General features: G+C 48.6%; 1 protein-coding gene across 1 annotated transcript in view; it reads left to right on the top strand.

The window, feature by feature from the left end:
• Nucleotides 1–13132, top strand: part of LOC149853681 (complement receptor type 1-like) — a 65456-nt gene that overhangs the window by 8910 nt on the left and 43414 nt on the right. Inside the window, exons 9-21 of the mRNA XM_090026323.1 lie at nucleotides 497–679; nucleotides 1986–2177; nucleotides 2412–2511; nucleotides 3127–3212; nucleotides 4138–4332; nucleotides 4923–5114; nucleotides 6046–6228; nucleotides 7050–7232; nucleotides 7938–8120; nucleotides 8329–8520; nucleotides 8744–8840; nucleotides 10246–10331; nucleotides 11273–11467. Coding sequence (XP_089882449.1) covers nucleotides 497–679; nucleotides 1986–2177; nucleotides 2412–2511; nucleotides 3127–3212; nucleotides 4138–4332; nucleotides 4923–5114; nucleotides 6046–6228; nucleotides 7050–7232; nucleotides 7938–8120; nucleotides 8329–8520; nucleotides 8744–8840; nucleotides 10246–10331; nucleotides 11273–11467 — 2067 coding nt within the window. The remainder of the gene's footprint in view (nucleotides 1–496; nucleotides 680–1985; nucleotides 2178–2411; nucleotides 2512–3126; nucleotides 3213–4137; nucleotides 4333–4922; nucleotides 5115–6045; nucleotides 6229–7049; nucleotides 7233–7937; nucleotides 8121–8328; nucleotides 8521–8743; nucleotides 8841–10245; nucleotides 10332–11272; nucleotides 11468–13132) is intronic.

The following is a 13132-nucleotide window of genomic DNA, read 5'->3' as shown; positions in this document are numbered from 1 at the left end:
TGACCCCAGTACCCTTTCCTGCCATGGCAGGGGGTCAGACTTGATGATCTGCTCAGGTCCCTTCCGACCCGACCAACTATGAAACTTGCTGGGAATCCTGGCAACGGCTTTCAGAAGCCAACATGGAAAATGTAAACGTCTCCCTGGACTTCCCCCTGTCTCTCCTGCACCGCTCCCTGTGGTAGGTGACCCCCGCCACACAGAGCTCTATGAGTGTCCCAATGATGGAGAATCCCTGCTGTTAATGTAGACATGTACATTTTATACATATCAAAGACACTAAAGGGCATATCTGGGGGTAGAAAAGTAGCCCAATGGAGTCCTTTCATTTCTGGGCTGGAGCGATATTTAGGTGGGTGTGCCCACATCATCCTAGCATGTCTTGAGTTGCTAGCTCAACAAAAAGTTTGATGTAACATGTCTGCCTAGAGGGGGATTTCACTTTTAAGGTGATTTGTTCACTGACCCGTTCTCCTTCCTCTCTCCCCTTGCTCAGTGGTGCCGTGCCCTCCACCTCCAGCCATATACAATGGGAACCACGACTCTCAGGGCCTAGAGGCCTTCTACACTGGGATGATTGTCCGCTACAGTTGTGATCACGGCTACTCCCTGTTTGGAAGGGGCTCCATCCATTGCACAGAGTCAGGAACTTGGAGTCTACCTTTTCCTCGGTGTACAAGTGCGTATATTTCCTGCTGGTGCAGTCTTTTTGCCTGTCAGTACGTCAGTCACAGAAACAATGGCAATTGAAGGAAAGAGGATGTCCAGACAACCGTGTTGATGCAGCAAAGCACACAGTTAGGGACCACATCTTTAATGAGGCACAGAGGGCCGTGCTTAGTCTGGATTCTAGAAACATTCTTTGCCTCAGTGGAAAAATACCCTGAAAAAGTATGTTTTGGGTAAATCTGATATCTTTGATTAGACCAACTCAAATAGTTGGAAACATGTTTCTAACTATTTTAGTTGGTCCAATAAAAGGTATCAGATTTACCCGAAGAACCTTGTCCTTAGACCAACACGGCTACAACCAACACCCCTGAAAACGTGTGTGTTACTTCTATGCGAGTAGAAGACGTAGCTCCCTGCATGCTGTTGGGTTGGGTAGTAAGGTGGAGACAATTACAAAAGTGTTTGGTAGATATGACACTGTAGGAAGAGTTGGGGGAATTCTTATCGTGGCACTGGAGAGGAAAGTGCTCTGTGTTCAGATTTGCACATTGGGTTGTACGCTGTAGGGACATGTGGAAGTTGGCCTGGTTTAAGCCCAGGTGTGAACTGGCAATGTTGGTATCCTTGCTGTATAATGGGGGTCAATAGACACTGAAAAGATGAACCAGAAGAGTGATACCAACTGTGGTGTGGAGAACAGTTTGTAAGCAGATAAGGTGAAGCTAGAGCCAGCTATGAACTACCAGATCCCTTTGGAAAGCAGCCATTTATGTACAGAGACTGTGTCTGCTGGTTCTTTCTGTGCCCAGCCCTCTAGTTGAGAGGGGGAACTGTCACTGGAAAATGAGAGGAAGAGGGAAGCCCACCCTGTGAATAGGCTGCACTTTAGCTTACGTGAAGCCCTTGGACCCTTTGAGAAATGAAGCTTTACAGGTAATATGATAGATTTCTTTGGCCATAAACTGAGCATAGACTGATTGAACATAAGGTCAGAAGGGGTCAGTGTGATTGTCTAGCATTTCAGTGTCCATAATACTGAACAGCAGCATTGTTTAGGAGCATGGATGTACAATACTGAGTACAGCAAAGATTGGATGTGGGTTAGGGATGTGAGTGTGCATGTGTGTAACTTAACACTAGTTGTGCATTTGGCGAGTGCATGTTGATTTAGTTGGCTTGTTCATAAGGCAGTTAATCAGTCCCTCCATTGCAGCCCTGGCTAATTCATCAGTCTGCACAGAGTCCCTTGCGTTTCATATGTCAGCACAGAATTCATGGCTCTACCTAATCGCATGTCTCTTTTTTCTTGCCAGATGGCTGTGGTCCTCCACCAAGGTTAAAGTTTGCTGTGCTACTCGAAGATTATGCCACCGAGAACAGCTTTCCTATTGGGAAGATTGTGAAATACAGCTGCCAGCCTGGATACCGTAAAAATCCAGTGGTCCCACCTTCTGTTAAATGCCTTAGCAGTGGTGAATGGACAGATGCCCTTGACTTCTGTAAAAGTGAGTAGCTTCACTGCTTTGGCCCCCACTGCAAAAATGTGAAAGTTGTCGTTTGTGGGGTTTGTGTTTTGTGGTTAAATGGCCAGTGTGAGAGTAGCAAAGCCAGGCAACTCATCCCGCTCCCTGCTCCTGAGGATACCGTCTCCATGGGCAGTTTGAAACGTGGCCAGATTGTTGTACTACACGGTGACCCAGAAAGAGAAAAACCGCACACTCACCTTTTTTCTTTCCTAGGGAAATCATGCGGTCACCCGGAAGAGCCACAGAATGGCAGAGTCATCGTCCTATCAGATCTCCTGTTTGGGGCCACCGTGAGCTACACCTGTGAGGAAGGGTGAGTCTGGGCTGCCTGCGTGCACTGCTTACACTTAGCTTGGAGCTGTGCGGAGCGCAGTGATTCCCCCTTCACCCCCTCTGCTCCCGCGTGCAGCTTACTCATGCACAGGAAGCCAAGACGGGTGTTTTGGTCTCATTTGTAGCACAGTTTCTTGCACAGAAAGCTGCCTGGGCACACTCTCCCTCTTTTCCTTGCAAGATGAGGGATGCTGTGTCTAGCTGAGCACCCTCCTGGAGGTGCTGAGGGAACAGGAGCAAGGTCCTGCAGGAGGTGGAGCCAAGCGAGCAGGGGAAGCTGCAGTATCACTTGTTTGAAATCTGCTTTGGCATTGCAGCCCTGAGTCATTTGAGATCCTTGTCTGTCCTCATGGGGGTGAGATGAGGGGATCTACATCCTAAACTTCCCAGCTCTCAAACTTCTGGGGTCTGATTCCAGACTGTTATATTTGGGGCTTGCAGTTAGTTAGCACACCTGAAATGTCAAGGATGCTTTTTCCTTGGGGCCCTGGATCATAAGTCAGGAGGGTTGGTGGCTACCTCCTGTCTGGGAAGAAGTGGGGGCTCAACTCAGGTGATGTGGGGTCAAGTGATAGCCCCTTCTTTCTCACTTCAGGCACAGGTTGGTTGGACAGCCTCAGAGGCGCTGTCAGATTTCTGAGAAAACTGTTGCATGGAGTGGAGTCGTTCCCATTTGTGAACGTAAGTAGGCCACAATTATAGCTGGTCAAGAATTGTTCAACAAAATATTGTTTTGCTGGAAAATCCCTGTTAATTAGCAGGGAGGGGCTTCTCAGGCTTGGGGTGGAATTCCCTTACTTCAGACACAGTGGTGGGCAAAGTCTTTGTATTGTCCCTGCATAGAGGTTGGGAAGTTTTAAAACCTCAAATTTCTGGTGAAACTGATTTTCCCTCCAGCTCTTGTCCCTGGCTGCCTGTCTTAATTTCTGTGTGGCCATTTCTGATTGCCGTGTCTCTCAAAAGTTAATGGAAGGGGCAGGAAGTATCATCCTCCTGGATGTGAGGTGGAGGGAGATGGAGTCACTTACAGGGGTGCCATGAGTGTCAGAGATCAAAATTAAAACCAGAATCACAGAAGCAGCCTGTGGGGGTGGTTCTTAGGAACAGGTGAGTGCTAAGGGGGTCTTAGCAATGGGCATTTGTTCTTTCTTTGAAGCCTGGACCGCTTAACATGGCAGACGCAAATCATCAGGATGGTTCATGACCCCTCTGCATTGTTAACTTGCTGAATGTATTTGCCTTGCGTGTATTGATCTGAAAATAAACCTGATGCTTATTACCGGCATTGCCCTGGCAGAATGTATGCTGTTGCATGGTGCATGGGGTAAACCACACAGTTTTCCATCCTTAATAGGGTTGCGCTGATTCTAAACCAGAGGAGAACAGCTCCTTCCTTATTAGGACCGTGCCTCATGGTGGCTTACACGGCATTTGTGCTCCAGAATAAGGGGGTCCAGTTATCCAAGGAGCATCACCTGTGAACCTGTATCATTCTAGTGATTTCGTAGTGAAGACAAATTCTTTGGGGTTTCTTCTCCTAAAGCTCTTATCTGAAGCTGCTTTTCTGTGAGAGTTCATTTTAACACGCTTCTCCGTGTTTCCCCAGGTATCCCATGTCTTCCACCTCCAGATATAGAGCACGGCAGCTACAGCCCCGCGGACAAGGATGACTTCTCTTATGGGTCAGCTGTGGTTTACAAATGTGAGACGGGATACCCACGCACTGGAGAGAACTCTATTTACTGCACAACCCGTGATGGGCAAAATGGAGAGTGGAGTGGGCCTGCCCCTCATTGTGGAGGTGGGGTTTGTCTTTGCATGTCTCTGTCTTTGTTTGTAGGGTGCGTGTGTGTGCACGTGTCTGCTGTGCAGCCTCTGCTGTGCCGTGCTTAGAAATGCCGGGTTTGGAGAAACCCGCCACCGTGATAATTCTGTTAAGGTTTTGCTTTGATGCTCCTGCCATTACCAAGGTCTCCACAGTTCATGTCCTAAAAGGTCTGAATAGCGCTGGAGCAGGTCAGGAGGATTTCTTTCAGGGAGTTGTTGCCATGTGATGCACTCATCAGGGAACTCTGCTGTCAGAGTAGGTTATATTCTTGGCTATTTAGGACCCATCCTGGATGGAATGAGACTGTGGAGGGTCCAGAAGGTGCTTGGTTCAGATGAGTTAGGTCCCTGAAGCAACTTGGGCCTAGTCTTGAGGCTACCAGGCCCCTTCGATGGGGTGGAGGGCTGTCAGCACCTTGCAGCATTGGGCTCCATGTTGTTTACCCATGGAGCATCCATGAGCTGGAGGTTGGTGCATGGGCAACACTGTGAAGAAAGCACTGTTACTGTTAAAGGGTCCCTCTGCACTGTTTCTGCATCTCACTGCCCTCTCATTACCATCAGGATTTCCAGCACACAGCTGTCCCATCCCTAAGATCTCAAATGGGAGAATTGTACGTGGCTTCAAAAGTACCTACAGCTCTGGTGATGCTGTGACCATTGCGTGCAATAATGGATACATCAGACGTGGCCAAAGTGTGATTCGGTGCCAATCTGACAACTCGTGGCATCTACCTATGCCAGTGTGTGAACAGGGCAAGTATTTGAGCTGTGATTTGTTGTTGTGCAACGGGGCTGCTCCTTCCTGTCTCTTCCCATCCAAACCAAACCTGAACTGGGCCGTGCTGCTCCTCCCCTCACATTAAGAGGTTTTATGAATTGGTTTGTGGGGTGACAAGAACAGTCCCCAAAAAAGAGCGTTTTCTTACACCTGTTTTGGAAGAATAATGTGAAGCTGTGAACATTCATGTGATAGAAGGGTGAGAGGCCGTGACTTCTTAGGCATATCACTAGTCATAAAACTAACTTATTTGCTAACCTGGTGATAGCTCTGGTCCTGTACTCAGTCTTTGAGGTACAAAGCGGGTAGCAGAGCGTGTGCTACAAATGAGCATATGGCAGTGATGGGAAGGGGCAAATGTTTATGAGGAGACCGTGAGAGGCTCTCTAGGAAATGGGTAGTTCAGGCAGGCCACTGAATAACATATTTGTTATTCGGCTCAGCACTGAGAGTGGCACTGGTGCTAACGTGAATTACAGAAACCAGCAATTGCTGATGTAGCCACAGGATTAAAAGTGGACTTTCATGGGTACAAACTCCTGGAGATGACTTTTTCCATTTTTTCCTGAATTCAGAAACCCCGTGGGGTCCTGGCAAGGCATAAGATGGTCTCTGGGAATGTCCAAAAGGGTGAAGATGTAGAGGAGGGGAATAATTGTATGTGCTGAAACAAATGTATATGTTTGGGGTGGAGAGGAACCCAGGTGGATAACTTTCTCCTCTGGTGTCTATTGAATCACTGCTGTAAGGCTGGGTATGATTTGATATGGATGGGCTCGTTTCTCATTTCCACGATTTCCGTCGTCTCCTCCTTTTTCCTGGAGATGGGACTATTTGTGCTGTTTTTTCCCCAGTCAGGACTTTTACTTGAATGCCTTCCCACCTCTCTTCCTCTCCCCTTTTCAGTGGTGAAGTGTCCCTCACCTCCAGACATCGCCAATGGGAAGCTTAAAGGCCAGGCCTCAGACACCTTTGTCAATGGGACGTCTGCTTTCTATGACTGCAATTCTGGCTACACCCTTGTCGGGAAGGCATCCATTCAGTGCATGGCATCTGGATCTTGGAGCCGTCCCTACCCTCGATGTGAAAGTGAGGGTTCTGGTTTGGATTCCTGGAGTGCAAGGAAAGGAACTTGTAGCACCTGACTGACCTTAAGAAATAGTCTTGCCAGTGATACAAAATTCATAGGGAGGATTAAATCCCAGTTGAAGTACATGCGGGCTGTAACCCATGCTTGGGAAAATGAAGGGTGTGTAGGCAGTGCCCCTGTGCCCTTCCCCATCCCTGGCTCGTTCTCACAGTGTACCGAAACACACACACGCTGAAGTCAGATCCACCTGAGCATGGACAGAGCTTGTTTGAGTCAAAGAAAGGTTTTGTCACTGTGGCTCATACCAGCTCCCCTGGAAAAGGCCCTGTTCTGCCATGACAGCCGAGGCCACACGCAGACTTTTATTGGTATAAAGATGTCCCATATCAGCACGTTGTGCCCCTCCTTGCCACGTGATTGATGGGCTGGCAGAAACTGCTTGTGTGGACATGACTTCAGGTTGCTGGACTGCCAAGCAGAAGTCTGTAAAGTGCCCACAGACTCCAGCCATTTCAGACCAAGTGCAGGGGGCAGGCACCAAGGCTGAGAACCCTTCAGGGGTCTTGCACTTACCCTGTAAGTGATCCAGCACCTCTGCTGGGTACAAGAGCAACTGAACAGCAGAATGGGAGAGGTGCTGCCTCAGTCAGGATGGCACTAAGCAGCTTGGATTTTATAGGTCAAACTCAGCACCAAGCCCTGTGCCCAGACAGCAGGCAGCCAAGGTGGGCACTGGGACCAGGCTCTGAGGCAGAAATGCTGCTTGCCAAGCAGGCTGCCCTTCTCCCCCAGCCCACACTTTGTACTGTTTCATTTCCAGCGGTCGTCTGCCCAAATCCAGTGATCCAGAATGGAAGGAAATTGGATAGACGTGGCTCTGCATATACATTTGGGCAGCGCGTGAGGTTTGAATGCGATGCTGGCTACGTCCTGAACAGCAGCCATGAGATCCAGTGCCAGCAGGATGGCAGCTGGGATCCCCACATCCCGTCCTGCAGTCGAGGTCAGCACAAATTGTGGTCAGTGCCTGGTTCTGGGGATAGGAAATGTCCAGCAGGGTTGTGCACAGGGCAAGAAATACTCTCTGAGCTTAGCCTTCTGGAGTCCAATTCAGATCTAAGGATGAAACAAATATCTTCATCTCTTCTTTATTCATCACTGTGAAAGGTTAATCCCTGTCCCTATGCAAAACAGACATCTGAAGTGATCATCTGGTGTTGAATATCACATTTGAGATCCATTTGGCTATAAAGGGACACCTTTGGGGATAGAAAAATATCAGAGGGCTTGGCGTGTGTTGATTCACTAAAATGATGATTGGTGTGAATTAGACATGTCTTTTGAGGCTTTGTCTTTTTTATGCGAGTCTGCTACAAGGTGTGTGTGTGTTAACTGGTGGATGGCCAGTCCTGAAGTTATAGCTGTGACAACAGTTATTGTAGCTGCTGGAACTCATTATAGCTACAGTAGCCTGGACCCATTTACAGTGCAGCCGCAACATGGCAGGATTCAGCTTCCCTTCCAGGATGCTGGGTGTGCTGGCAGAGTTAGTGGAGAATGCCAGGCTGTCACAGCTTCATTTGTACCTCAGCTTTTCTAGGTGAAAGCTAGGGCAGGTCTTGCTATACAGGCTGCAGCCTCTTTGGTTGTAATATTGTCTGTGTAGGGATTTCACTGACTTTTCTGCTTCCCCTGTCCCCTTGGTTAGCTCTGCCGTGTCCTCCACCTCCACCCATCACCAATGCAAGGCACAGCACTCAGCTCCCGGAAGCCTTCCCCAGTGGGACATCGGTCAGCTACAGCTGTGAGCCTGGCTACGCCCTGATTGGAAAAGCCTCCATCCGTTGCACTGCCTCAGGAACCTGGAGTTTGCCTCATCCCACGTGCTCAAGTGCGTGTGTTACCTGCTTTTCCTTCTGCTGAGAGGTGTCAGTCACAGAGCAGGATTTAAAGGAAATGTTCAGACAAACCTGCTGAACTGTCCTTTATTTGTGGCAACTCTGTCTTACCTACCTGTTCCTGATACCCTTGCATTTCAGATGCCACCATGATAGAAATGGCTTTAATTTCTTGTGTATGTGTGTTTTCTTTCTGATTAGAGAGCTGTGGTGTCCCGCCACGGTTAAGCTTTGCGGAGCTATGGAGTCACTATAAAACTCAGAATGGTTTTCTGGTTGGGAAGACTGTGAACTACACTTGCCTGCCTGGATATTTTAAAGTCCCGGAAAAACCCCAAACCGTTACGTGCCTTGAGAATCAAACGTGGTCACAAGCACTTGAGTTCTGTAAAAGTAGGTTTTTGTCAACGCTGCAAAAAAAATGTTGAGTTGCTACACTGGTTCAATAGTTAGTGTGTGACAAGTAAAGCCATGTAACTTGGTGCGTTCTCTTCTTTCAATACTGGCCTTTTGGGGGGCAGTTTGAAACTTAAGCAGAGTTTTAGGATCTTTCATATACATGTTGCACTATGACATAGAAGGAGAAAAGCCTCACACTAGCCTTGTTTTTTCCGAGGGAAATCGTGCGCTCAGCCAGAAGACCCAGAAAATGGCAGAGTCATCGTAATAGATCTTCTCTTTGGGTCAAGCGTGAACTACACCTGTAATGAAGGGTGAGTTGCAAGATATCTGAAGTGACTTAGTTTTTGTGGGTACAGACATAAGTGCAGCTCCCCACCATAACTCATGGCGCTTCCTGTGCTATAATTCTTGGTGCTTTACAGGAAGCGCCATGAGTTATAGTGATCCCCTGGATCCAACAGACGTTTGCTGTTGGGACCCGGGGGTTGGGGGATCAACCTGCAATTTGAAGTGGCTACAAGTCTGAAGCCTCTCTCCCCTAGCCCCGCACTTCCGCCCTCCCAGCCCCAACGCTGTCTTCAGAATGGGAGTGGAGGAAGCTTAGTCTGGGGGTTTTTCAGCCAGAGCTGGAGACTGGGGTGGGTTGATTGGAGCACCACCCCCACCACCACCACCTCGGGTTCAGATTGTCACAGGATCAGGCCCTTTGAAAGCACTCTGCAGCCACCCCTTTCTGTAAGGGCCTGGCTGTAGAGTGCTTTCAAGGGGCTAACTGTATGGCAAACATAATTCTGTCTGCTCCCTGTTTGGGGCTGTGCAGCTTTAAGCAGTTTTCCTGCTAGGAATATTGGTGGTGTTGGGCATGGGAAAGCTTGGAGCTGCTTTGGTTTGAAACCTGCTTGGGAGTGAACTAGTTCTAGTCCTGAGCAGCGTGAGATGACTTTCTTCCCCTCAGGGGGATGTGAAGCCCCTTCTGCTCAACTTCCCACCTGCTAGTAGGCTGAGATAGCTCTAGTAGTGAGACTGAGCTTGGGGAACCTCCAAAGTGACAGCTCTGGGGCTGTGGTGGCAGAAGGCAACATTGCTTGCCCGCTCTCTGCTCTGATGGTGAAAAAAGTAGAGGTCATTGGACTGGGACAGATGTTATTTCCGTATGTGATGTACGTAGTGGCAGAAAAGGGAAGATTTGGTGTTTGCAGAGAGACAGGTTGTGACGATAGCAGCTGTCATCTGCTTTCATCTCAGTACTGCACAAGTTCCCAGGATGGTGTCTGCCTAAGGCTCTTGAGCAGGCCCGGCTGGTAACTCACATCTGGATTACAGCAGACCCGATCTGTCTTTAGCTGATCAATGACAAGTGGACCTCATTCAAAAATGCAGACTCCTTGCACGTAATTTGCTTTTGCTATGGAGTATCATAAAAGTCTGCACAAAAATATATCACCTGGCAAATGGGACTAAGTGAGAACTTGATAGAGCTCGCATAAGCGAAATGTACCTCTGAGCTGCTCAACAACCAGTCGGTGCACGTGGATTCTAGGACTCTGTGCCAGGGACTGGCCATTAATTGGCTGAGCTTGTCCAAATACAAAAAAGTAGTTGTTTGCTTCGGGTCAAAAATTGGGCACGTGTGAGCTGGCATGTCCTGTGGCTGGAAGGAAGGTGAGGATTTACACGACTTGGTAGTTCCTGTTGACTCCTCCTGTCTGCCTGCAGGTACATGTTGGTTGGACAGCTGGAGAGGCACTGCGAACTGTCTGGAAAGCATGTTGCATGGCATGGCGATGCTCCCACCTGTCAGCGTAAGTGGGTTTCGCACAATTGGAGGTGGCTGGAAATTGTTCAAGGATATGGCTTTTTGCTGGAAATAACCAGTTCATTGATGTGGTAGTCATTGTCATCCAGAAAAGCTGGCCCGTCTCCAGGGTGGAATTTCTTTTGTTTTTTTTGTTGTTGTTGATGCAATGCCTTAGTTGGATTCTTGATGCAGGTTGGAAATCTTTGACGTTCCCACCATGTTTGGGCTAAAAAACACATTTTCCCAGTCACATTTCCCTGCCTGGCTGTGATGTGGCCCTGTGCCTTCCTGAACTGAAGGCCCTACGAATGGTAGTGAATAGAATTGAATTGCCATCCAATTGCCATCCTCATTCAAAAGCTGGACAGTGAGACCTAGATTGATGAAGTTCCATCTGGCAGGTCTCGCAGTGCACCTGTGTCAGGGAGAGCCATTTTACCTAGGTCACCCGGGCCCTGGGACCTTATCTTAACACCAGAATTGTTCTGTGGATTTTATTGCAGGGAGTAATGAGAGGTACCAGGTTCTGATAACTAGACTTTGTCTTTTCTTCGAAGACCAAGTAAATAAACAGGTTAGTGGAGGGGAAAAAATTAACTGCCAGAATTGTCTAATATAATAAAACATCTGAAAAATGGACATAGAGCTGATTGCCTGTATTTATCTGGGTTGTGTGCACATCAGCAAATGGTGCGCAGAGGAAACTGGAATTTTCCAGAGTGTATAGGGACCAGAGAAAAGAGGTCACAGCCCCTTTCTTGTTACAACTGAGCATTAAGAAGTCAGTTTGGTGTATGTAGCCTTGGCGCCCAAGAAAATATGAGTCTGTTTGCCATGCGTTGATCTATGCATTTCAGAGCTAGGATAACTATTGAACTAATAAAGTGACTGAAGAGGCTTCTTGGCTCGTATTGACTTGAGAATTCTCCGTCTTTGTCTCCCCAGATATTAAATGTCCTCGACCTCCAGATATTCAACATGGGAACCATGATGGCCACTCCAGGGATGGGTTCTACTATGCATCAGTTGTGACTTACACATGCAGTGAAGTTTACCCACTGACTGGAGAGGCCTCTATTCACTGCACCACAAAAGATGGGCAAACTGGAGTGTGGAGTGGACCGGCCCCACGGTGTGGAGGTGGGCTGTGTTTGTGTAGTTGGCATGTTGCATTGCAGTGAAGCTCTTGTGAGCCCTAGGACTTTGATGGGTATTGAAAACTGTCTTGTTCGGAGATGCCGTAAGTGTGAAAGGCTTTAGAGCTGTGCAGCTACGTGGGTTGGAGAGCCTCTTCCCCTTCCATTATGCTCTCTTATTACAAGAAGCCCTCTCCTTTCTCAGAGGTGAGATGCCCAGTCCCTCAAATCCAGAATGGAAGAAGTATATCTGGCCTGCAGCAAGTCTACACATACGGCGACACCGTGACCTTTGAGTGTGATCCCAGCTACACCATGCGGGGCCACAGTCGGAGTCGGTGCCAATCTGATGACACGTGGGACCCACCTCTGCCAGTTTGTGAACAGGGCAAGTGCTGTTTAATGTGGTCTCCATTCTTCTCCCTCCACCTCCATAAATGGTGGTCTCCATTCACCTCTGTCCACCATCTCATCTCCGCAGGATGGTAGGGCTGGCAGGGCCTTTAAGAATTGCATCTAGTCTGGCACCTTTTTTGAGGCAGAAACATTCCTGACTAAACCATCCCAGACCAGTATTTGTCTAACCTGCTCTCAAAAATACCCAAACCTGGAGATTTCACCTTTCTAAGTAGCCTAGTCCAATGCTTAGCCACCCCCAGAGTGAGACAGTTCTTGATCGCCAGCCTAAGCTTCCCTTGCTGCAGTCTGAGACGTAGCTCTTTGTCCTGTCCCCTGCTGCCACAGGGAATAGACTGTCTCCATGAACTAGCCCAAAACTAAACCAGTTGAGCATTTTCCTGCTTGTTCTTCTGCTCAGAGTGGCAGACATTACACAGTTGTCTGGGAGCAGACAAGAATGGTTCCAAAGGTGAGGGATGTACCTGGTGGAGGTGAGATGCAGCTGTTGCGATGCACTCTCACTTTTTTTTTGCAGGGTTTTCTTTCCCTGCTGTTTGCTATGATCCTTGTCCTTTCCCACATTGTAGCCAGAGGCTGTGACATCCAAGAGAGCCCAGAGTATAGGGATTTCTGTGAGAGGCAGGTTCTCTTGTGGGAATCACCTGCTCTGGACAGCAGAGTAAAGATCTACTTATGAGATGCAGAATCCTACAACTTTTGCTAGTAGAAAATCGATGTCATAGAAATATGGCCCCTCCCCAGCCTCTGCCCACAACTGACATTGCTGTGCTGGGAAAGCCCCCGGTGAACAGGAAACAGTGTGGACTTGTGTGCCTCCGTAGCGCACTAATCCCTGTGGTAGGAGACCCCATTCTTCCTGCTCACCTCCTGGACCCCAGAGGCTTGGTTAGTGGCTCGTCCCCAGACTGTCGCAGAGTTTAGGCTGCAATTGCTCTCCTTGTTGCATATAAATATGGGCTTTATGTGTATTTCACTGACCTGTCCTCCTCGACCTCTCCCTTCTTAGTGCTGCCGTGTCCTCCACCTCCGCCCATTGCCAATGCGAGGCACAGCGCCCAGATCCTGGAAGCCTTCCCAAGTGGCACATCTGTCAAATACAGCTGTGATCATGGCTACTTCCTTGTTGGAGGGGGCTCCATCCATTGCATGGAGTCTGGGACCTGGAGTCTGCCCTATCCTGTTTGCTCAGGTGCATTTTGGACGCTCATAGCCAAATGCGCTGTTGGCATGGGCAGCTCCACTGCTGCAG

The sequence above is a fragment of the Crocodylus siamensis genome, chromosome 13 (genome assembly GCF_052110815.1).
Source record: "Crocodylus siamensis isolate JL-2025a chromosome 13, ASM5211081v1, whole genome shotgun sequence".
Taxonomy (NCBI): domain Eukaryota; kingdom Metazoa; phylum Chordata; order Crocodylia; family Crocodylidae; genus Crocodylus; species Crocodylus siamensis.
This window is presented reverse-complemented; position numbering and strand designations above follow the sequence as displayed.